Source organism: Oryctolagus cuniculus, chromosome 4 (assembly GCF_051225735.1).
Source record: "Oryctolagus cuniculus isolate XC-2025 breed Fujian yellow rabbit chromosome 4, ASM5122573v1, whole genome shotgun sequence".
Taxonomy (NCBI): Eukaryota; Metazoa; Chordata; class Mammalia; order Lagomorpha; family Leporidae; genus Oryctolagus; species Oryctolagus cuniculus.
Genome location: NC_142870.1, coordinates 104,821,095 through 104,846,776, shown reverse-complemented (window position 1 = coordinate 104,846,776; position 25,682 = coordinate 104,821,095). Strand labels below are relative to the sequence as shown.

General features: G+C 37.9%; 1 protein-coding gene across 11 annotated transcripts in view; it reads left to right on the top strand.

The window, feature by feature from the left end:
* NAALADL2 (N-acetylated alpha-linked acidic dipeptidase like 2) overlaps positions 1-25,682 on the top strand; it is a 1,439,631-nt gene that overhangs the window by 585,309 nt on the left and 828,640 nt on the right. For 5 of the 11 annotated variants that reach the window (XM_089330913.1, XM_089330909.1, XM_089330910.1 and 2 more), the window contains exon 2: positions 20,404-20,503. The exons of the other annotated variants lie outside the window; for them this stretch is intronic. In XM_089330913.1, coding sequence (XP_089187039.1) covers positions 20,404-20,503 — 100 coding nt within the window. The remainder of the gene's footprint in view (positions 1-20,403; positions 20,504-25,682) is intronic. 11 annotated transcript variants of the gene reach the window in all.

The following is a 25,682-nucleotide window of genomic DNA, read 5'->3' as shown; positions in this document are numbered from 1 at the left end:
TCTGGCTATGCACTCCCTTAATTTAATGAGTTAATCTTTACTGAAGAACTATAAGGTGAGAGGGATAGGGATTTGGTGTCATGAGAATTGTTTTCTAATTGATAGTTTTTGATAGTTTAAATGTAGCACAGTCCATAAATTTTAAAATCAAAGGTGCTGCATTAGAAGGGATCCTAGATTTGGGGTGCAGGTTCTAATAAATTTTAAAGACTTGAGTTGTCTCTTGATTTCAGAGAATAGAGCTTGAAAAATGGGTTCTATTTTTGTCTCATATTGCAAACCTACAACATAGCATATATGATGCCATTAATGCCTTTGCAACTGTGCCTTTCATTCAAGTCCTTAACATTTGGACAGTTAAAGAGAATGTTATAATTAAAGGTTATGAACATTGCTGCTCCCTATAGCCATGGATGGTCAAACTCCGTTATTTAAAACACAGAGTTAATAAGACTGGGGTTAAGAGTTTAATTCCCTTTGTGGTCCAGTTACCTTTTGTCCTTCTATTCTATTCCTAGCCAAAGACTAGATACCAAATCCTAACTGTCAACTCAGAAAGCCATGCTTTATTTGAGGGAGATTGACTTGGAAGAAAATGTTAGTGGAGAAAACCAGCTGAAAGCATATCTTCACTAGTGTCATTTTAAATAACCCATTTATGTATTCATTACCAGTCTGTGAAGTGCCCACCATGGTTCTAATACTCTACTCATCTCTGGGGAGATAAAGATGAAGGTAACATCATCGCTGCTCTTGAAAAATTCTTGAGTTTATTTGATTTAAGGACCTCATGGATGTTTTGACACTTAAGAGTATTGTGGGATTTTCTTTTTCTGGTTGGCTAGTTAGGAGATACTTGTCCTGAAGTCAATATTTTTATCTAGAACTATTCCAATAGGATTTTCTAGCCTGTCAAAATATTTTTGAGGTCTAAATTAATAAAGATCATTTAGTATTTTAGATAAAATATCCTGTTAAGATCTTTGTAAATTTCCTGATGCTTATTAGAAGATTGAAAATAATATAGGACATTGTCTGCTATTTAGAACTATGCAGAATATTTTACTAAACTCACAGATTTTCTAAAAAGAATAAAATAATCAACAAATGAAGTATTTTTTGAGCTCCTTTGTTGCACAAGATACCAATGTGAATCATAGGGAGATGAACTATGGTCCTTTCATATCTGCTGTGAATATCTTTCAAGATCCCTAATGGATAACTGAAACTATGGAGAATACCCAAAAATATACTATATACTGTATATATATATATATATATATATATTTGTATTATATATAAATGTATTATATATAAATAAATACCATGTATTATATATAAATATATATAAACTATGTATGTATATATATACCATATACTATCTCACACACAGCATACACACATATATAATGTATATATAATATACATACTATGTAATGTTTTTAATTATATACATGGCTATGATGAAATTTAATTTACAAGCTAGACACAGTATAACATTAACAATAATAATAAAAATCAGTTATACCTTAATAAAAGTTATATAAACTAGTCTTTCTCATTCTCTTTCAACATGTCTTATTATACCATACTCCATGTTCTTGTGACAATGTGAGATGATAAAGGTGCCTTTCTTATGAGATTAAGTGAGATGAATGACATAGTCAGCGTGATTTAGTGTTAGGGTACTACGTGAGGATTACCTGAACAAAATCACTAGAATGCTATGATAGTCAATCTGATCACCGAGATGGCTACTAAAGGAATAATGGGTTGGTGATGCATACAGCACAGATATCCTGGAAAAAAAGGATGATTCAAATTCTCAAGCCAGCAGAGATGGATAGTATGAGGTTTCATCACATACTCAAAAGAGCATGTAATTTAAAAGATATGAATTATTTGCATCTATAATTTTTCCTGTATATTTTTAGACTACATTGATCATGGATAACTGAAACCTTGGGAAACAGAAATGTAAGTAAGGAGATGACTAGATTACAAGTGTAGCTGCCCAACTAATGAAACTTCCAAATTATTACTCAAGTCACAAAGGTATACCCACTAGGGATAAACAACATGTAAATAAAAAATAGATTTAAAAATATTAAGCATATTAGCCTTTCCTTAATTACTGTGTGATTTATTCAATTTTAAACGTATGAGTCAATGTTTTATAAAGTATCATTATTCAATAAGAAAGAAAACAAACTACTAGGAAGAGGGAGAAAGAAAATATATATGTCATAAACTGATTATCATTTTGTGATTGAGAAACTGAATTGAAACTTCCTCTTAGCCAGAGGCAATGAAGAAATGTCATTGGCTACAGAGATTTTATCATCAGAAAGGAGAAAGTTCATCAACTTATCAGTTTTTATTTTTCACAAAACATTCTAAAAGCATGTTAGATGTTACCATGTAGAGCGACAGAAATGATATTTCCTCTTAGAACATAAGATAACTAATGTAATTCAGCAAGACACTGAGTTATGGATGGGAGAATGTGACTCTGGTATTATGACTTATTGAGAGGCATAACTCAGATTTCTTAGATGTGTGTTTGGGTCTCCTATCACTTCATATTTCTTTTTTAAAATATTTTTATTTATTTATTTGAAAGTCAGAATTACACAGAGAGAGAAGGAGAGGCAGAGAGAGAGAGAGTTCTTCTATCCACTGGCTCACTCCCCAGTTGGCTGCAATGGCCAGAGTTGTGCCCATCTGAAGCCAGGATCCAGAAGTTTCCTCTGGGTCTCCCATGTTAGTGTAGTGGCCCAAGGACTTGGGCCATTTGCTACTGCTTTCCTAGGCCATAGCAAAGAGCTGGGATCAGAAGTGGAGCAGCCAGGACTTGAACTGGTGTATGGGTTGCCGGCACTGCAGGCGGTGGCTTTACCCACTATGCTACAGTGCCAGCCCCAACAACTTCTTTCTATTGAACAAATTAGGAGATTTATGATAAATAATAGATGCCCATGATTTTTAAAAATTATACACTAATATTCAGATACTTATATAATAGAGTATCATTAAGCTAGATCAATAAGTATTAAAATTCTTATTTCCCAAGTGCTCTAAGATTTATAGGTAAATGCCCATTTGTGCTTTAGTTAATTCATTGAAAACTTAGGTGACAAAAAATAGCGACCTCCCCAAAGGAAGGAAGGAGGAAAGAAAAGAAAAAAGGAAGGAAGCAAAGAAGGAATGAAGAAATTAAGTAGTAGCAGTGAATGGACTACCAGAAAGAGGATACTTTTTATATATTAATGTGAAATAGAAAACTCATGCTGGATGAGTGACATCTTAAGGAGAAACCACAAAACTGTCATTTTTCTTTATAGTGAATAAATTGTATTAGAAGCCATAAGTAAGAGGGAATGAGAAACCTAAATGATTCATGGATAAATATTTCACTATTCTGAGACTATTGTGTATATTATAGTTAAAACACATAAATTTTAAAATCTAGGACATCTTCTTTAGTAGGATAGAAGAAGATATTGGAATAAAAGGAAAGGTAATAATCTTATCTTTTGCAGTTTTACTTTTTATAAGCTGAAGAAAAATTGACAAAATTACACACATTCTAGCCGAGGGTAGCAACTTTCAGTTGTCAGAGCAACATATACATTTTCAAGAATCAACTGAATGATGGAGTTGCTAAGTTTCTTCATAATACACAACAATAAGGGAGATGAGTCTGAGGCTGGCATTGAAACCCACCAGACATCAAACAGCATTTCATGTATTAAAGTGTTTATTAGATATATAGAGAGAGGTTAATGAGGGTGTCAAAATGCATCTGTTACCTTTTGCGATGATCTAACTTAGATAACTAAAACACTGCATTTGAACAACCAAATTTGAATCAAATTTTCACTTTTTCATTGTGGTAGTAATGATTGCTTTTGATTCTAGATATTCAAGCTATAATTTATTGATTTTCCTTTAAAATTGTGCTAAAGGAGCTCTGTTGGGCTGTAGCACATGTGAACTCAATCTAGGTTGTGATGACTTTTGTGCACAGTTGATCAGCAGGTACATGAGAGAATGTTTGATGTGTATGTAGTTTATGTTGTGTCAGTGATGGGAAAGATTGGCCAGTAGGACCTTTGAAAGCTATTAGGTAATGAGACTGGATACTGGGTGATTAGGGTTCACTTTTAAAATTAAACATGTGCAACTCCTTGCTCTGCGATTTGCTAACAGTGTATCATCATCAAGTGACATGATCTCTCCATTTCCTTTTCAATGAAAACTGGATAATGGTGTGTCCTACATAGGGTCATTGTGTGCAGTAAAATAAGTATTTTAAGTACAAATTTTTGTCATCTGCTATTTGTAGAAGCCTTCTAATGGCTTTGTAACTATTTACAACTACATAAGAGAAAGTGTCATAAATATATAGTGAAAAATTCTAAAAAAAAATTAGTACGACCACTACAGTTATTTCAATGAGGAAAATAAAGAATCTGAAAAGTTTAGGGAAAAAGAAAAATGGAATTACCATCTCTATTTTGGATTTCATCTCCGTTTAGTCATTATAACAAGTGATTTGCTAAATTATCAATAGAAATTTTTCTTTATCTGAGAAAGGCTTGATTCTGTGGACTTAATGAGTTTAGAACATTCCAGGCAAGATACATTAGAAAACACACACCTCTAGGCATATTTGGGTATAATCTTATGTACTTTAAAGTCCAGTGAATTGCTTGAAGAATGGAGAAGAGATAAGCATTTGGCCACAAGTGGGCAGGAGGCCAAAAAGTGTATCAGGGAACTTAAAATTGCTGACCTAGTAGGAAGCAGCATCTTCTTGTTACAGATAAATAAAAGCATCTTTGGTTTAAAAATAAGGGGAAAAAACCATGTCACAGAGATTGCAAACCCAATGCCTGTTAGGTACAGGGCAATGCAAGCAACAGATGAGGCTTTGTGTGTGGCATTAAGAACCAGAGGCAATTGCAAAGCACTAAGGATCATATCTAAAGAGACTCAAGTTTATTTACTCATGAGCAGGCAGAACAAACATTTTTGCAGGCTGAATTAGGCTGGCAGTCTTCCCTCTGGCTTATTGGGATACTCTGCATATGGCAATGATAGCAAGAACAACCTCTGTGCCTTGAAATTAACTGTCAGATGTTATTTATTTTTTGTCTTTTAATTTTATTGATTTACCTGAAACACACATGCTCGTGCGTGCATGCACACACACACAGCAAGAGAGCGAGAGCAAGAGAGAGAAACTGAGGTCAAGCAAAGCTAGGGGGCCCAGCACTGTGGCCTAGTAGGTAAAGCCACCTCCAGCAGTGCCAGCAACCCATATGTGCCGGTTCGAGTCCTGGCTGCTCCACTTCCTATCCAACTCTCTGCTATGGCCTGGGAAAACTGTAGAAGATGGCCTGAGTTGCACCCATGTTGGATACCCTGAGGAGACTCCTGGCTCCTGGCTTTGGATCAACACAGCTCTGGTCATTGAGGCCGTCTGTGAAGTGAACCAGCAGATGGAAAACCTCTTTCTCTCTGCCTCCGCCTCTGCCTCTGCCTCTCAGTAACACTACCTTTCAAATAAATAAATAAATCTTTAAAAAAAGCACAAAGCTAGGGGTCAAATCCGGGCACTCTTTGTGGGGCATGAGTGTTTTAATCATTGGGAAAATGACCTCTCTCAGGCATGTTAGTGAAGGATGAATGCTCAGAGCATTTGGATATGTGTATTCTTTATTTCCTCAAATTTCACTGTTGGGAAGAATATTAACATTTTACACTATACGCATGTATACCTCATTCCCCCATGAAACAAACTTTCATTTGTTAATGTTTTTTGCACCAGATTATAGCAAGTGTGTACATATCTATTAAAAATTAGCTTTGGTGTCAATGGATGAAAAATTAAGTTGCACATCACTACTTCCTAAACATTCCCTCCCTTGAAGAAGCACAGGTGGTAAAATACTGTATGAAATTGAAACAGCATTGCAGTTTCAAATGTAAATACAGTTTCCTGCAGATTCCATATAAATCAGACCATTTTGGAAAGAATAATACATTGTTTTATTGTGTAATATAATCAGTTCAATTGAAAAGGCCTATGTGATCAGATATTTAAATATTAAAATAGATCTGATAACTCTTATGATACCATGCTCATTACAAATTAGAGTGACTTATGGGGCCGGTGCTGTGGCATAGTGGGTAGTGGGAAAACAGTGCCTGCAGTGTTGGCATCCTATAAGGGTGCCGGTTTGAGTCCTGGCTGCTCCACTTCCAAACCAGATCTCTGCTATGGCCTGGGAAAGTAGTAGAAGTTGGCGCAAGTCCTTGGGTCCCTGCACCCACGTGGGAGACCTGAAAGAAGCTCCTGGCTCCTGGCTTCAGATTGGCACAGCTCTGGCTGTTGTGACCAGTTGGGGAGTGAACCAGCGGATGGAAGGTCTCTCTCTTTGCCTCTCCTTCTCTCTCTGTGTAACTCTGACTTTCAAATAAATAAATAAATCTTTTAAAAAAATTAGAGTGACATGAATATTCAGTATGCCATTTCCAAAATTCATTGGTTTCATAATTTTCTCTTTATCCTATCAATAAAAGATATTTACTCTTCAGATATTCAATCCTACTATGGTATATTTTCTAAGTCAAAATAAAAAGACAGTAAGACAGATATAAAACACTGGTAGAGAGCAATAGCAATTTGCTTGCCTTACCCAGGATTTTTATTTTTTTGGCAGTGACCCAGGCTTATATTCGATTCCTTGAAATGGTAAATGGTTGCTTTTTAAGTTTTCAGGTCAAATCAGGCATTTATTTTGAACATCTAGCTAAAGAAAAATGGCTTATATTTGTTTTAAAACCCTTTATCTTGTATATAGATGGAACTGACCTAAAACTTTGTCTAGGATTTTTCACGTATAAGAAGGCAATGCTAGTCAACACAAGCAAGGGCATTTTAGTGAGAAGCTGAAATTAACCTTCAGAAACTTTGCAATCCAGATGTGAGCTGTTCCATATCAACAAGAAGAGCAGCCATCACTTGAAAGGAGTAAAAGGTTTCCGATGCCAATCAAAAGTAAACAAGGCCTAGGTGATCTTTATATACTTTCTTGATGTGTTTGAGTCACTGATTCTTTCTGCTTCAGCAAACCAAAATACTTTTAAAAGCATCTTTTATTCTGTGGGATAAGTTGGTTTGAACTATGTTTCACACAGTAGAAACACTTAAAAATAACAGGTGTACAGCTATGAGTTACAGTTTCCCTCTTTTTTGTTATATAGATGGTAAAAAAATTCTGTAAAATGTGAATTCTCTGAAAAAGATAAGGGAAATTGTTACATATTTGACACAGAATTAAAATAAGGATTAACATTCCTAACATATCCTTGGCAGAGTTAGATTTGAATGCTATTTTTGCATTACTTTCCTCATGATCAGAGGAATTATGTGATGGGTACTCATTTCAACCAAAGTTTCCGACAGAGGCTGGCATTTAGCCTAGGGGTCATGCTGCCTGTGTCCCACATCAGAGTACCGGGATTTGATTCCCAGCTCCAGGAATGGATTTCAGCATCCTCCCATGCACACCTTGGGAGGCAGCATGATGGCTGAAGTGATTGTGCTCCTACCACCCATGTGGGAGCCCTTGGGTTGTGTTCCTGGTCTGGCTTTGGCCCCTTTTGTTGTGGGCATTTAGGGAGTGAACCAGCGAATAATAGCATGCTCTCTCTGTCTCTTGGCCTCTCAAGTAAATAAATAAATAAATTTGTAAGGTCTGGCATTGTGGCATAGTGGGTAATGCCACCACTTACGATGCTGGCATCCCAAAGGGGCACTTGACTATGTCCCAACAGTTACACTGCAATCCAACTCCCTGCTAACGCTCTTGGAAAAGCAGTGCTTGGGCCCTTGCCACACAAGTGGGAGACCTGGCTGCAGCTTCTGGCTCCTAGCTTCAGCCTGGTCCACTGGTGTGAACCAGGGTATGGAAGAGATTCATCCTCTCCTTCTCTCTCTTTCTCACTCTCTCTACCACTCAAAATAAATAAATACATTTTCAGAAAAATTTGTAAATGTTTCATTTAGAATATATTAAGTAAATATTATTAAATATTCTCTTAATGTTTTGCCTAAGAAGTCCAGTGTTTTCCCTATGATTAATACTTTTTAAAGTTGGAATGCCTTCTAAATGACTAAAAAATGTTAATTTCATTCCCAATAGAGTACAATTCATAAGATAATCAAAAACATATAAGTATATATTCAAGATTTACATGAGCATACCGCTAAATATGCAACTTTCAACACCTTTCTCAAAGCAGAGATTTAAAAAATGAAAATAAGAGGTATTTTTTTCTGTTTTAAAATGTATTGTATCTAAGTATTTTTAGTTTAGCTAAGGGATTATCAATTTTCTTTTTTTCAAACAATCATATCTTTGTCTTTTTTAAAAAATATTTTTTCTTGGCCAGTGCCGAGGCTCACTTGGCTAACCCTGGGCACCCCAGGTTCTAGTCCCAGTTGGGGTGCCAGGTACTAGACTTGGTTGCTCCTCTTCCAGTCCAGCTCTCCACTTGTGGCCCGGGAGGGCAGTAGAGGATGGGCCAAATGCTTAGGTCCCTGCACCCGCATGAGAGACTGGAAAGAAGCAGTTGGCTCCTGGCTTTGGATTGGCGCCACGTGCCGGCCGTGGTGGCCATTAGGGGGTGAACTAATGGAAGGAAGATCTTTCTCTCTATTTCTCTCTCACTGTCTATAACTCTCTGTCTGTCTGTCTCTTTCACTGTCTAACTCTGCCTGTCAAAAATAAAAATAAAAATAAATAAATAAATAAATAAATAAAATATTTTTCTCCATTTATTTCTGGTCGTGTTTTTTTTTTTTCCCTACAATTTGGGGGAATGAATTATTCTTGTTTTTCTAGTTCCTTTAGATGCAGTGATAAGGTGTTTTGCTCTTTCTGCTTTTCTAACTTAGCCATTTGTTGCTATAAAACTACCTCTTAGTGTTACTTTGCTTATCCCATAGGTTTTGATACGCTGTTTTCATTGATTTCAATAATTTTTAAAAATTTCTTTTAAATTTTTTTCTCTTTGATCTATTGGTAGTACAAGAGTAAGTTGTTTAATTTCCATCTGCTTATGTAGTTTCTAAAGTTTTATTTTATTGATTTTTTGGTTTTATTGCATTGTGATCAGAAAAAATTCTTGACAAGATTCCTATTTCATTAAATTTGTTGGGACTTGTTTTGTGACCTATCCTGGAGAATGTCCATGTGCTGTTGAGAAGAATGTGTAGTCTGTGACTATCAGATGGCATGTTCTGTATGTTGGGTCAAACTGATCTAGGGTACAGTTTAATTCTGCTGCTTCCTTGTTAATTTTCTTTCTGGATGATCTGTCCACTTCTCATAGTGTAGTGTTAACATCTATATTTTTGTATTAGAATCTGTCTCTCCTTTTGGTTCTCTTAATGCTTGCTTTATGTTTTTGGGTGCTCTGATAATGGGTTCATAGATTGTTATTTCCATCATTAAATGATTGTCTCCATTTACTGCTTTTGATTTAGAGTCAATTATATCTAACATAAATGTGGGTACTCTTTCTTTCTTTTCTGTTCCCTTTGCATGAAATATCCTTATTCCATGTTATTCCATATGTTTATTCCATTTTTTATGTATTGGCTTATATTCATTGAAAACTTGATATGCATCAGGTTTATGATATTAAGCACTTTAGGTTAGTTGTGTCATTCATGAGGGGGCTTCAAAAAGTATGTGGAAAATAAAATTAAATGATCAGTTTATTCTGACGCAAAAAATTGAAATACATATCAATGAGAAAATGCACATTATGAAAAGCCTATTCGTGGATTTCAATTTCTTTTTTTGAACTTTTATTTAATAAATATAAATTTCCAAAGTAAAACTTTTGAATTATACTGGCTTTTCCCCCATAACCTCCCTCTCAACGACAACCATCCTATCTACTACTCCCTCTCCCATCTCATTCTTCATCACGATTCATTTTCAATTATCTTTATATACAGAAGATCAACTTCATATATACTAAGTAAAGATTTCAACAGACTGCACCCACAAAGACACCCAAAGAATAGAGTACTGTTTGGGTAGTAGTTTTACCTTTAATTCTCATAGTACAACACATTAAGGACAGAGGTCCTACATGGGGAGCAGGTGCATAGTGACTCCCGTTGTTGATTTAACAATTGATACTCTTATTTATGATGTCAGTAATCACCCAAGGCTCTTGTCATGAACTGCCAGGGGATGGAAGCCACTTGAGTACATCCAAGTGAGCATGTGCCAAACTGTGCATCTCCTCCCTCTCTTATTCCCACTCTTATATATATATTTTACAGGCAGAGTGGACAGGGGGAGAGAGAGAGACAGAGAGAAAGGTCTTCCTTTTGCCATTGGTTCACCCTCCAATGGCTGCTGTGGCTGGTGCATCGTGCTGATCCGAAGCCAGGAGCCAGGTGCTTCTCCTGGTCTCCCATGCGGGTGCAGGGCCCAAGCACTTGAGCCATCCTCCACTGCACTCCCAGGCCATAGCAGAGAGCTGGCCTGGAAGAGGGGCAACCGGGACAGAATCCGGTGCCCCAACCGGGACTAGAACCTGGTGTGCCGGTGCCGCAGGCGGAGGATAAGCCTAGTGAGCCGTGGTGCTGGCTCCCACTCTTATATTTAACAGAGATCACACTAATTGTGTGTTAATTAAAGAGTTCAACCAATGGTATTAAGTAGAACAAAAAAAAAAACTAAAAGGAATAATATACTAAGTTGTTTCTGGACAGTCAGGACAAAGGCTGATCAAGTCACTGTTTCTCATAGTGTCCATTTCACTTCACCAGGTTTCCTTTTTGGTGCTCAGTCAGTTGTCACCAATCAGGGAGAACATATGATATTTGTCCCTTTGGGACTGGCTTATTTCACTCAGCATGATGTGTTCCAGGTTCCTCTATTTTGTTGCAAATGACCAGATTTCATTGTTTTTGACTGCTGTAGAGTATTCTATAGAGTACATGTCCCATAATTTCTTTATCCAGTCTACTGTTGATGGGCATTTAGGTTGATTCCAGGTCTTAGCTATTGTGAATTGAGTTGTAATAAACATTTAGGTGCAGACAGCTCTTTTGTTTGCCAATTGAATTTCCTTTGGGTAAATTCCAAGGAGTGGGATGGCGGGGATGTATGGTAGGGTAATATTCAGATTTCTGAGGAATCTACAAACTGACTTCCATAGTATCTTTACCAGTTTGCATTCCCACCAGCAGTTGGTTAGTGTCCCTTTTCCCCCACATCCTCACCAGCATCTGTTGTTGGTAGATTTCTGTATGTGAGCCATTCTGACCAGGGTGAGGTGAAACCTCATTGTGGTTTTGATTTGCATTTCCCTGATTGCTAGTGATCCTGAACATTTTTTCATGTGTCTGTTGGCCATTTGGATTTCCTCTTTAAAAAATGTCTGTTGAGGTCCTTGGCCCATCTCTGAAGTGGGTTGTTTGTTTTGTTGTTGTGGAGTTTCTTGATCTCTTTGTAGATTCTGGTTATTAATCCTTTGTCAGTTGCATAATTTGCAAATATTTTTTATTCCATGTTTTCACCTTTAGTCTATGCATGTCCTTAGAGCTGAAGTGAGTTTCTTTTATGCAGCAAATAATTTGTTTCTTATTTTTTACTTATTCTGTCAGTAGAAGTATTTTTATTCCTACAAAGAAGTTATAGTTTGTTTGAACTTGGTTTTCATACTACATCTTTATAGTTAAAAAATTGTAACTGATAAACATTGTGTGTATTTGTGTACCATATCATGTTCTCAGTGCATGTGTACTTGGTTCATATCATGTCCAGTCAAAGTAAACACATAGATTTCCTCAAATATTTAACATCATTATGGTGAAAATATGTAAAATTCTGTGTTCTTGTTTGTTGATAGATGAATATATAGTTCATCAATGATGTAGTCACCCTGCTGTATGATACTCATAACTTACCTAACCTAACTATAATTTAGTAAGTAATTATTTTAAGCTTGGCCATGTCTCCCTTACCCCATCCCTCCCCAGTCTCTCATAACCATGATTATACTTTCAATTTCTAAAAGATGATCTTTTTTAGACTCCATATATGAGTGAGATCATGTGATACTTGTTTTTCTGTGCTTAGCTTATCTCACTTAACAACATGACCCTCAGTTTCATCCATATTGTAGAAAATGACAAGATTTCATCCTTGTTATGATTACATAGTAGTCCACCATGTGTGTACCAGATGGTCTTTATTCTTCAGTGGATGGAAACTTAGGTTGCCTCTTAGCTATATTGAACTGTGCTCCAATAAGCAGAGGAGTGTAGAATTTTCTTCAATAGAGCTGTCTCATTTCCCTTGGATATACACCTAGTAATGAAATTGTCTGGTCATATGGTAGTTCTATTTTTAGTTTTTGAGTGATCATCATACTGTTTTCTGTAGGAGCTTACATTTACATTCCTCTCAACAATGTGCAAGGGTTCCCTTTTCTATCCATTCTTGCCAACATTTGTCATTACTGTAGATATGATAATTCCCAATCTTAACTGAGTGAAATGGTATCTCCTTGTGGTTTTGATTTGCATTTCCCTGGTGATCAGTAATGTTGTAGATTTTTTTCATGTACCGGTTTTCCTCCTGTATGTCGGCCTATGAGAAATTTCTATTTAGATGTAATATCCATTTTTAAATTGGATTATTTGTTTTATGCAAGTGAGCTGTTTGAGTTTCTTATGCATTCTGGTTATTAGCACCTGGTTGGATGTATACCCTACAAATTACTTTTTCCCATTCTGTATGTTGTCTCTTCACTCTGTTGATTCTTTCTTTTGCTTCACAGATGCTCTTTAGTTTGATGAAATCTCAATTATCATTTTTTTGCTTCTGTTTCCTATGCTTTTTAAAAAGTTATTTATTTATTTATTTGAAAGGCAGAGTTACAGAAAAAAAGAGGAGGAGGAAGTGGAGCAGGAGGCTAAATGTCTGCCTCAAATCTTTAATTCATTTTGAGTTTTGTTTTGTTTTGTTTTGTTACATGGTGAGAGACAGGGGTCTAGTTTTCTTTTTCTGCATGTATATATCCAGTTTCCCATCACTGTCCTTTTTTTTTTCCAAGTAAATTGTCAGTACCTTTGTCAGTGATCAGTTGGCTATAGATGTGTGGGTTAAGGTTAACTTCTATGGTCTTTTTCATCTTTTTTCTTTCTCTCTTTTTTTTTTTTTAATAACAGGCAGAGTTAGACAGTGAGAGAAAGAGACAGAGAGAAAGGTCTTCTTTCTGTTGGTTCACCCCACAAATGGCCACTACGGCCAGCGCGCTCTGCTGATCCGAAGCCAGGAGCCACGTGCTTCCTCCTGGTCTCCCATGTGGGTACAGGGGCCCAAGCACCTGGGCCATCCTCCACTGCCTTCCTGGGCCACAGCAGAGAGAAGGACTGGAAGAGGAGTAACCAGGACAGAATCTGGAGCCCCAACCAGGACTAGAACCTGGGGTGCCGGTGCCACAGACAGAGGATTAGTCTAGTGAGCTGTGGCGCCGGCCTACTTCGATGGTCTTTATTTTGTTCTTTTTGTCTATGTATCTATTTTTATGCTGATATTATGCTGTTTTTTTTTTTGTACCTTTGTAATATATTTTCAAGTCAAGTAGAATAATGCCTTCTGCTTTGTTTTTCTTCTAAAATTGTTTTAGTTATTCATGGTCTTTTATGATTTCAAATAGATTTTAGTAGTTTTTTTTCTAGTTCTATGCAAAATGTCATTGCAATTTTGACCAAGATTGCATTGAATCTGTAAAAAACTTTGGGTAATATAGATATTTCGATGATATTGATTCTTCCAATCCATGAACATGGGAATTTGAAAAGATTTATTTATTTATTTATTTATTTATTTATTTATTTCTGAGACAGAGAGAAACAGAGATACAGAGAAAGACACACTCAAAGATAGATAGATAGATAGATAGATAGATAGATAGATAAGATATTGTATCTGTTGGTTTATTCCTTAAGTGATATCATCAACTAAGTCTTGGATAGGCCAATGCCAGGAGCCAGAAACTCTATTCTGGTCTCCCACATGAATGGCAGGGGCCCAAGTACTAGGACTATCCTCAGCTGCCCTCCCAGATACATTAGCAGTAAATGTATTGGAAACATAATCTTTCCATTTCTCTGTATTCACTTTAATTTCTTTCATTGGTGATTTATAGTTTTCATTGCAGAGGTCTTTTCTTCTTAAGTTTATTCCTAGTCGTTTTACTTATGTACTTACCTTTTTATGCTATTGGAAATGGGATTGCTTTCCTAACTTCTTCTTCAGGTAATTCACCATTAGTGTATAACAACAGTATTGACTTTTGTGCATTGATTTTATGCCCTTCAACTACTGAATCCGTTTATTTGAACATCTTTTTGGTAGATCTTTGGGGTTTTCTGTATATAAGATCATGTCATCTAGAAACAATGACATTTGAGTTCCTCTTTTTCAATTTTGTTGACCTTTATTTCTTTCTCTTTTCTAATTGTTCTGGCTAGGACTTCGAGTAGTACATTGAATAAAAGTGGGCATTCTTACTATTCCATATCTGAAAGTGAAACACATTCAGTATATTGGCTGTGGTTTATATATGGCCTTTACTATGCTGAGGCATATTCCTTCTATACCTAATTAGTTTAGAATTTTTAAATCTTAATTATTGTTTTTTGTTTGTTTGGTTTTGGTTTTTTTTTTTTTTTTTTTTTTTTTTTTTTTTTTTTTTTTGACAGGCAGAGTGGACAGTGAGAGAGAGAGACAGAGAGAAAGGTCTTCCTTTGCCGTTGGTTCACCCTCCAATGGCCGCCACGGCCGGCGTACTGCGCTGATCCGATGGCAGGAGCCAGGTACTTATCCTGGTCTTCCATGCGGGTGCAGGGCCCAAGCACTTGGGCCATCCTCCACTGCACTCCCTGGCCACAGCAGAGAGCTGGCCTGGAAGAGGGGCAACCGGGGCAGAATCCGGCACCCCGACCGGGACTAGAACCCGGTGTGCTGGCGCCGCTAGGCGGAGGATTAGCCTACTGAGCCGCGGCGCCGGCCCTGCCCAAGGGTTTTAACAAGTGTTTTTGTCTGCATCTATTGAGGTGGTCATATGATTTTTGTCCATTATGATTATGGATATTACATTTATTGATTTGCTTATATTGAACCAACATTTCTTTTTTTTTGTTGTGTGAACAAAACTCATTTTTTACTTACTTAAAGACCAAAATAAGTTTTCCTGATTAGTGAGTAGTCAGCTCCCTTGAAATAAAAATTCAGAATTTCAATTCCATTTTTCACATTTTGGCTTTTCCATCTTTGTATCATGGCCTCCAAGACACCATGATCATCTGCATCAACTCAGCATAAAACATAAATATATGAAAGACCATAAATGGGAAGCTTTCATGTGCCAGGTATGAAAGTAGAACATAGATGTCCCCCCTAAATTTTAATTAACAAAAATCAGTTACATGGCCATAAAAACTAAAAGGGATACTGGAAAATATAGTCTAACTATTGGCCCAGGAAGGAGAGGAAATGTGCTGTAAAATATGAATGAATACTTTGAAATATGAATGAATAATATGAAGAGTGCCTTTAAGTATGACATGTTCCTCAATGGCCAGCGATTTATCTGTAACTCACAGTTTCGATTGAAGGACATAATGGGATGCCACAACACAAAGCTGTCCACTGAGTTCCTTTATATCTTTTATTTTTAACTTCTATTTAATAAATATAAATTTCCAAAGTACAACTTTTGGATTATAGTGGCTTTTTACCCCAATAACCTTTCTCCCATCCACAACCATCCCATCTCCGGCTCCCTCTCCCATCCCATTCACATCAAGATTCATTTTCAATTATCTTTATATACAGAAGATCAACTTAGTATATACTAAATAAAGATTTCAACAGTTTGCACCCACACAGAAACACAAAGTATAAAGTACTGTTTGAGTACTAGTTATACCATTAATTCACATTGGACAACACATTAAGGACAGAGATCCTACATGGGAAGTAAGTGCACAGTGATTCCTGTTGTTGATTTAACAATTGACACTCTTATTTGTGATTTCAGTAATCACCTGAGGCTCTTGTCATGAGCTGCCAAGGCTATGGAAGCCTCTTGAGCTTGCCAACTCTGATCTTATTTAGACAAGGCCACAGTCAAAGTGGAAGTTCTGTCCTCCCTTCAGAGAAAGGTACCTCCTTCTTTGATGGCCCCGTTCTTTCCACTGGGATCTCCCTCGCAGAGATCTTTCATTTAGGTCATTTTTTGCCACAGTGTCTTGGCTTTCCATGCCTGAAATACTCTCATGGGCTTTTTAGCCGGATCTGAATGCATTAGGGCTGATTCTGAGGCCAGAGTGCTATTTAGGACATCTGCCATTCTATGAGTCTGCTGTGTATCCCACTTCCCATGTTGGATTGTTCTCTCCTTTTTAATTATATCAGTTAGTATTAGCAGACACTACTCTTTTGTATGTGATCCCTTTGACTCTTAATCCTATTATTATGATCAATTATGAACTAAAACTGATCACTTTGACTAGTGAGATGGCATTAGGAAACCTGTTAAAGTGAAATGGACACCATGAGAAACAATAACTTGATTAGTCCTTGTCCTGACTATCAAGGAACAACTTGCTACTTTATTCATTTTAGTATTTTTTTTTTTGTTCTACTTAATACCCTTGGTTGAACTCTTCAATTAACACACAATTATTCTTAGGTGTTTAAATTTAACTGAAAAGTGTTCCCCGTTAAATATAAGAGTGGGAATAAGAGAGAGAGGAGATGTACAGTTCAGCACATGCTCAATTGGGCTTACCCCTAATGGTAGCATTAGAAACATGCCAGTGGATTCCAATTCAATCCCATCAAGGTGGCATGTACCAATATATCTTCTTTGAGATGAATTCCGCTGATTGCGGTGAATTATCGTTTTTATTGTGGGGCTGGATTTGGTTTGCTAATATTTTGTTGAAGATATTTTCATCTATGTTCATAATATTGACATTTAGCTTTCTTGTGTGTATGTGTGTGTGTGTATGTATGTTTTTGTGTGATTTACTCATTTTGCTATAAATCCATAAACATAGGATTTTCAAAAGATTTCTTTATTTAAAAGACAGTGATGGAGAAATGGAGGGAGACACACTAATAGACATAGATAGATAGATGGATAGAGATATTGTATTTGTTAGTTTATTCCCTAAATGATCTCAACAGCTAAAAAAGTCTGGTCTAGGCCAAAGCCAGGAGCTAGGAGCATCTTCCAGGTCTCCCAAGAGAGTGGCATAGGCCCAAGTACTTGGGCAATCTTCCACTGCTCTTCCCAGGCCATCAGCAGGGAGCTCAGTCAGAAGTGAAGCAGCCACATTCAGAAATCTATGAACAACAAATGCTGGAGAGGATGTGGGGAAAAAGGGACACTAACCAACTGCTGGTGGGAATGCAAACTGGTTAAGCCACTATGGACGTCAGTCTGGAGATTCCTCAGAAACCTGAATATAACCCTACCATACAACCCAGCCATACCCCTCCTTGGAATTTACCCAAAGGAAATTCAATTGGCAAACAAAAGAGCTGTCTGCACCTAAATGTTTATTACAACTCAATTCACAATAGCTAAGACCTGGAATCAACCTAAATGCCCATCAACAGTAGACTGGATAAAGAAATTATGGGACATGTACTCTATAGAATACTATACAGCAGTCAAAAACAATGAAACCCAATCATTTGCAACAAGATGGAGGAATCTGGAAAATATTATGCTGAGTGAATTAAGCCATTCCCAAAGGGACAAATATCATATGTTCTCCCTGATTGGTGACAACTGACTGAGCACCAAAAAGGAAACCTGTTGAAGTGAAATGGACACTATGAGAAACAGTGACTTGATGAGCTCTTGTCCTGACTGTTGATGTACAATGTAATACTTTATCCATTTTAGCATTTTTTTGTTCTAGTACTATTGGTTGAATTCTGTAATTAACACACAATTATTCTTAGGTATTTAAATTTTAACTGAAAAGTGATCCCTGTTAAATATAAGAGTGGGAATAAGAGAGGGAGGAGATGTACAATTTGGGACATGCTCAATCAGACTTGTCCCAAATGGTGGAGTTAGAAACATACCAGGGGATTCCAATATAATACCATCAAGGTGGCATGTACCAATGCCAACTCACTAGTACAAGTGATCAACTTCAGTTCACAATTGATCACACTGATAGGTCTAAGAGTCAAAGGGATCACACAAACAAGACTAGTGTCTGCTAATACTAACTAATAGAATCAAAAAGGGAGAGAAAGTTCCAACATCGGAAGCAGGATACACAGCAGACTCGTAGAATGGCAGATGTCCTAAACAGCACTCTGGCCTCAGAATCAGCCCTTAAGGCAGTCGGATCTGGCTGAAGAGCCCATGAGAATATTTTAGGCATGGAAAGCCAAGACACTCTGGGGAAAAAAAAAAAAAAAAAAAAAAAAAAAGAAGACCTAAATGAAAGATCTCTGCAAGTGAGATCCCAGTGGAAAGAACGGGGCCATCAAAGAAGGAGGTACCTTTCTCTGAAGGGAGGAGGGAACTTCCACTTTGACTAAGACCCTGTCTGAATAAGATCGAAGTTGGCGAACTCAAAAGGCTTCCATAGCCTTGGCAACTCATGACTAGAGCCTAGGGAGATTACTGACGCCATAAACAAGAGTGTCAAATTGTTAAGTCAACAACAGGAGTCACTGTGCACTTACTCCTCATTTGGGATCTGTCCTTAGTGTGTTGTCCAATGTGAAGTAATGCTGCGACTAGTACTGAAACAGTATTTTACACTCTGTGTTTCTGTGTGGGTGCAAACTGATGAAATCTTTACTTAATATATACTGAATCGATCTTCTGTGTATAAAGATAATTGAAAATGAATCTTGATGTGAATGGAATGGGAGAGGGAGCGGGAGATGGGAGGGGTGCAAGTGGGACGGAAGTTATGGGGAGGGAAAGCCATTGTAATCCATAAACTGTGCTTTGGAAATTTATATTCATTAAATAAAAGTTAAAAAAATAATAAAAAATGTTTTTATCATAAAAAATGACAAATGTTAGGGAGATAAATATGTTCACCCTAATTTAGACATTGCACAATATATTCATGTATTGAAACATTACATGATGCCCCATATATATGTATGTTTTATGTATCTGTCAAAAACAAAAACTTTAAAAAAAAAAGATGTGGAGCAGCCAAGACACAACCAGGCCCCCATATGGGATGCTGGTGTCACAGGCAGTGGCTTTACCTACTACACCACAATGCCATCTCCTCCTCATAGTTCTTGACACTTGTTGACATATGACATCATTTGTGCATTTAAACATTATTTATTGTAATCTACTTAGATGTCCTTCAGAGAATTCTAAGCAACATATTATCTCTGAGTGTTTGTAGACACTTCTGCTATTTCATCACTAGAAGGCACCCTAAATGGCGGTTTGTCAAAGGCCTGATTTTGACTGTTTTCTATGTCTTGGTCCTAATATATGACCCAAGTCCAGATTTACTCCCAATGTGCAGTTGGTATGCTATTCAGAATGAATTGGGCAAGTTTTTTAACAGGTGTTACGTCCTTACAAATCTCTTCTTGGGGCTTAGTAAGTTCATATGCCTAGTCCTGTGTCCATCAATGGTGCAATGTTAGATCACACAGGAAGCCCATAGCCTGCCAAAAACAGTGCATCTTGGACTGAAGTCCACTCTGTTATGATCTGTCTGTTCCTGAGGTGGACTCACAACTTGAGGCCAGTTATACCAGCCACAAGTGGTGCTGTCTAGGATATAAGACTGAATACCTTGGGACTACACTATACTTGGCACTGAGCAGGTCTAGAGGCTAGGACTGCAGGCTCTGATATGCAGACAGGGTCCATTGGAACCTGTACAAAGCTGGGTTTTACCAGCATTTCTCTAAGTCCCTATAGTTCCTTACTCTCTGTCCAAGTTGTAGACAAGGTAAAAGAAGCATACTTTCAGCTTTCTAGGCAGATGCTAGGTGAGTCACACTTGAGCAGAGTCATCAGGCCCTGTGCAATCTTGGGGTACATGCAATACTCATGAGAGGCTGGTGGAAAAACAAACAAATCCCACCAGAGTGAAGGTCTCTGCCTGATGGCTGGAACCTCATGGCTGATGCCTCAGAGGCTCTATCTGTGAGCTCTGGCTTAGAGGTAGAAGCTTTCAGGCTTTGTCAGGTGCTATGTCTTATAGTGACAGGCCTGGCTGTGAGCTCAAAGGCACAGTCCTAAGCTCCCTCTCCCATCCTACAGTCCTCCCCTCCATTGGATGGAGTCTTGATTCACTGTCTGCTGAAGGTTGGAGGAAAGCTTGCAGAGTGGCCCGGCTGTGGAGGGTCCAAGTATTCAGTCTGTAAGTATGGGCCTATCCAACTCTGAATTTTGTTATGGTGTGCCTGACACAGATTCAAGTCTTAGGACTGGAATTTCCCCCTCCCTTTTCCAAGCGGAAGGTGAAGTGTTCATCTTCACACTGTGCAGCTCAGAGCTGGATTAGAAGATGTAAGGCAACTCTTTCCTTCCTGCTGTTTTCCTTTTTTTTTTTTTTTAATGATTTATTTATTTGAAAAACATAGTTACAGAGAGGCAGAAGCAGAAAAAGAGAAAGGAGAGAGAGAGAGATCTTCCATCTGTTGATTGACTTCCCCCATGGCTTCAGTGGCTGGATCTGGGCCTAAGTGAAGGCAGGAACCAGGAGCTTCTTTTGGGTCTCTCACATAGGTATGGGAGCCCAAGCACTTGGACCATTTTCTATTGCTTTCCCAGGCCATAGAGAGAGCTGGCTAGCCCCCTGCTGTTTTCAATGTAGATTTTAATCTATTATTGTTAAGCTAAAAGCAGCATTGTGGTACAAAGTCATAACAGGTTAAACCCCTGCTTGTGATGCTGGCATGCAGTAAGAGCATTGGTTTAATTCCTGGCTGCTCTACTTCCAATCCAGCTCCCTACTAATGAGCCTGAGAAATCAGCAGAGGATGGCCCAGGTGCTTGAGTCCCTGCCACTCATATGGGAGACCGTGATGTTCTGCTTTCCTAGTTTTGGCCTTGTCCAGTCCCTGACATTGCAGCCATTTGGAGAATGAAACTGCGGATGGAAAAATCTCTTTCTCTCTCCCTTTCTCTCTCCCTTTCTCTCTCTCTCTCTCTCTCTCTCTCTCTCTCTCTCTCATATGCTCTCTCTTTCTCTCTGTCCCTCTCTCTTTCTCTGTAGCTCTGATTTTCAAATAAATAAATCAATCTTTATAAAAAAATAATATTAGGCATTCTCATTCCAGAAAACTTAAACAAATTTATATTCAATTTCAACATGTTTCAGTTCTGTGAAGCCTGCTAATTGAGAAATTTCCATGAAGGACAGAAAATAATTGTAGTGGATTAGCTGCTAAATCCACAGCTTTAAAAATTATTCAGCCTTCCTGGACTACATCATAGATGTCAGATTCTCCCAGGTATCTTTTGCCTGCAGGCTTCCCTTAACAGTCTTCATCCAGGTGAGCTAAAATTCCCATTAGAATGTAATCTCTCAGATATAGGATTTTGATTGTAAAATATGGTATACTGGGGTCGGCACTGTGGTGTACCAGATAAAGCAGTAAAAAGCAGTATCAGCATCCCATATGTGTGCCAGTTTAAGTCCTGGTTGCTCCTCTTCACATCCGGCTCCCTGCTAATATGCCTGGGAAAGCAGCAGAATATGGCCCAAGTCCTCGGGCCCCTACACGCACATAGGAAACTCAAAATAAACTCCTGGCTCCTGGCTTTGGATGACCCACCTCTAGCCGTTGCAGCCATTCAGGGAGTTACTCAGCAGATGCAAGATTCTTTCTCTCTGCCTCTGCCTCTGCCTCCACCTCTCTGTAACTCTACCTTCAAATAAGTAAATAAATCTTTTAAAAATATGTTATGCTAAGCCTGAGCCTGTATGAGACTTCTGGTTCCTAATCAAAGGTTGCACTATTCAAGTTTCCCAAATACACACACAAACATCTTAATGACTTCTCTCTGAGGTCCATCATGGGTTTTGAAAGTAAAAGAAAAAGTATGAAGAAAGGTGTTGACAAATCCAGTGTACTGCTTTGCAAAAATACGCAAATAAAATGAAAGGTGAAAAATAGGAAAGATGCAGTTTGAAGATATAATAATGTATCTAAATTTGTAATTTACTATAATTTTATTGAGAAATGAAGTCTAAATCACAATATATTGTGATAGCATATCACTATATGCAAGGAGAATTATACTCAGAAAATCCTGTGGAGATTTCCTTGTGTCATATATAACACAGAAACTATCCTCGATATAAAATAATATCTAAGTTTTGTCCTCAAGACCTAGTGGCTGAAAAGATGTTATCTGTATTTGAGTGTTCCAAAGATTTCTTTAGCATCATGCAATAGGTACTTTGAACATTTATTTTTATAAATTACTTTTTGTCAGGCAATATGTATGTTAGAAATTAGCAGTTCCTTCAGTTGTAAAGCCTTGACATTGACTATAATTGAGGAGGTTAGTGTCAGCGTGTTCATAAGTATTACCTGTCATTTGAAATATGACAGTGCTGTAACTGCAGGACCTTGGGGATGCTTGTGTGTCGGCACTGCCATATGACTGCCTTAGAAACTGCCAGACAGTCTTCTTAATGCCTCTGACCCTGAGATAATTAACATGGCCCTGCAGGCTTCTGCCTTTTCCATTTGCACACTTGTTGTTTAATAAGATGTTTGCTGCTACCTGTGCTTTCCTCTGATGTAACAATGTGCCTCAAAACAGAAGGTACTTCAGTATCTAAGTTTTCTGTTATATCCAGAAGTTATATCTACATATAATTTTCTTATATACAACCCTTGTTGCTTTTCTGAACATTAAAATATGTTTAGTGTTGTGTTTTAAATCTTCTGTTTGATCTCTATAAATCTATTTTGCAACGAGGCAAATGCCTTTTCTGAAGCACTGACTTTGACAGTGGGTATAATGTATCTTGTAGACTAGCAATAATAGAATGGGAGACAAAAGTAAAAGGGAGACAAAAGTAAAAGGAAGTATAAAAGTCTTCAAGATAGGTCTGATGGGATTTTAGTTTCTGTGTTCCCAAGGGCGTAGCCAGGAGTTAAGACAATCTATTTCTATGTCCGTTAAGTTATTGATTTACAATTAGCAATGTGTAAAAATTTGCAAAATTAATTTCTGACTTCTGAATACTCTTTGTAATCCAAGATTAAGAAACTTAAAGGGCAATCTTAAGTACAGTAGTATAAATCATTATCTAAGGAAGCATAAAACTGCAGAGTTTAAACAGAGCAAGATTTTGTATTTTTTTTAAAGATGTATCTTATTTATTTGAAAGACAGAGTTATAGAGAGAGGTAGAGACAGAGAGAGAGAGGTCTTCCATCCGCTGGTTCACTCCCCGGATGGCCACAACGACCTGAGCTGTGCCAATCCGAAGTCAGGAGCCAGGAGCTCAACCATTAGGCTAAATGCCCATTCCTGACACCAAACTGTTAAAAAAATATTTGTTTATTATTTATGTTCATCCACTTTAAAAGGTAGACACAGGGGCCAGCGCTGTGGTGCAGCGGGTTTACACCCTGGCCTGAAGCGCCGGCATCCCATTTGCGCGCCAGTTCGAGACCTGGCTGCTCCACTTACTATGCAGCTCTCTGCTGTGGCCTGGGAAAGCAGTAGAAGATGGCCCAAGTCCTTGGGCCCCTGTACCCGTGTGGGAGACCCGGAAGAAGCTCCTGGCTTCAGATCAGTGCAGCTCCGGCCATTGTGGCCATTTGGGGAGTGAACCAGCGGATGGAAGACCTTTCTCTCTCTCTTTGTCTCTCCTTCTCTCTCTGTGTAACTCTGACTTTCAAATAAATAAATAAATGAATCTTAAAAAAAAAAAAAAACAGGTAGACACAGAGAGAGAGGAAGGGGCAGGGAGAGAAGAGAGAAGAGGAGAAGGGAGGGGAGGGGAGGGGAGGGGAGGGGAAGAGAGGGGAAGAGTGGAATCTTTCATCCACTGTTTCACTCCCCAGTGCCTGCAACAGCCAGGCCTGAGCCTGGCCAAAGCCAGGAGGCTGGAACTCCATCTGGGACTTTAAGATGGGTGGTAGGAGCCCAATTATTGGACCATCATGCACTTGTCCCAGTATGTATTAGCAGGAAGCTGGATAGGAAGGGAGCAGCTGGGACTTGAAATGGCACTCCTGTGTTGGTTTCAGGCATCCCAAGTAGAAGCTTAGCCCACTGGGCTATAAAGCCTGCCCACAAACCTACTTTTGAATGTTCAGCACAGGTATATATTCAACAGTAAAGCTAGATACAAGTTCTAATTATCCTTCAATTAAGTCAAATGCAGTTCAATAAGTTTGTATTCAGGTTGAAACAAATCATGATGGTAAGTGGTCTTGATGCCCTATGGGCACTCACTTTATTTCAGGTTTGTGTTTAAATCAGAGTTCCTGCCCATCCTGTCTCTATTATTTCTGTCCTATTAACTGTGCTTTAATTTTCTTCATATAACTTATTTTTAGTGTTGAGTGTACGACATGGTGATGACTTAAGAGGGTGGATGCTGGAACCAGAATGCCTAGAAGTCAATATTTTCTTCCACTTCTCTCTTCATACCTTTGGGCAAGTTTTTGAAATTTTCTGTGCCTGAGTTTTTCATCTGTAAAATTAGAACAATAATAGTATTGACTTCACAAATTGTTGTGAGTTAACACAAAGCACTTTGTACAGTACCTGCACCAGTAAGTATTGAATAAGTGTTAGTTGCAATGATACAAATTGTTATTGCTGTCCTTTATGCATTTCTTTATTCATTGACTATCTTCTCTCATTAGAATACAGGCTCTGAGTATTTTGTTCATTTTATTTTACTGATGTGTTTTAAGTGCCTAGCAATTTTACTGGCATATTATAGATTCTCAAGAGATGTTTTTTGAATAGTAGGATGAGTAAGTAGTAAAGGTGTACATAACAAATTAATGAAGACAGTGAGAGGTATATAACATGCCCAAAGACTAGCCATTCATCCTAAAATCTCTACTTTTCACTCATGACTGTGTACTTGAGCATATAAACTATGTATGACCTTCACATATGTTAAAGTTACTGTTAAATGCAGTAAAGGTGATAGATAGGCAGGATTTTAGAAGAAAGTAGACTTTAAAGGAGCTTTACATGAAGTTAAACTTTGTTGTGTGGATATGTGGTCAAGTGCAGAGACACTCCAATGTCAGTTAGTTCACAGATCAGTGTGCCTTCCCTGGGATATAGGATTAGTGACATGTGGAATATTTGTGACAGTGGATATGGGTGTCTGACTATGTCATGGATCTTTATTTCTTGCCTCGATCTCCTGAAGGTGTAATATTCTCATGTTTGTCAAAGTAGCTCATTAGGCAGCAAGACTCAAGGGAAAAAATAAAGCTTTTGTAGCTGATGCTGTTATTTCTCTATGACAAGGAAAAAAATACTTAGATATGGAGGTGTTGGGAGGTAGACATTGTGATGCAATTGGTTAAGCCACTACATAGA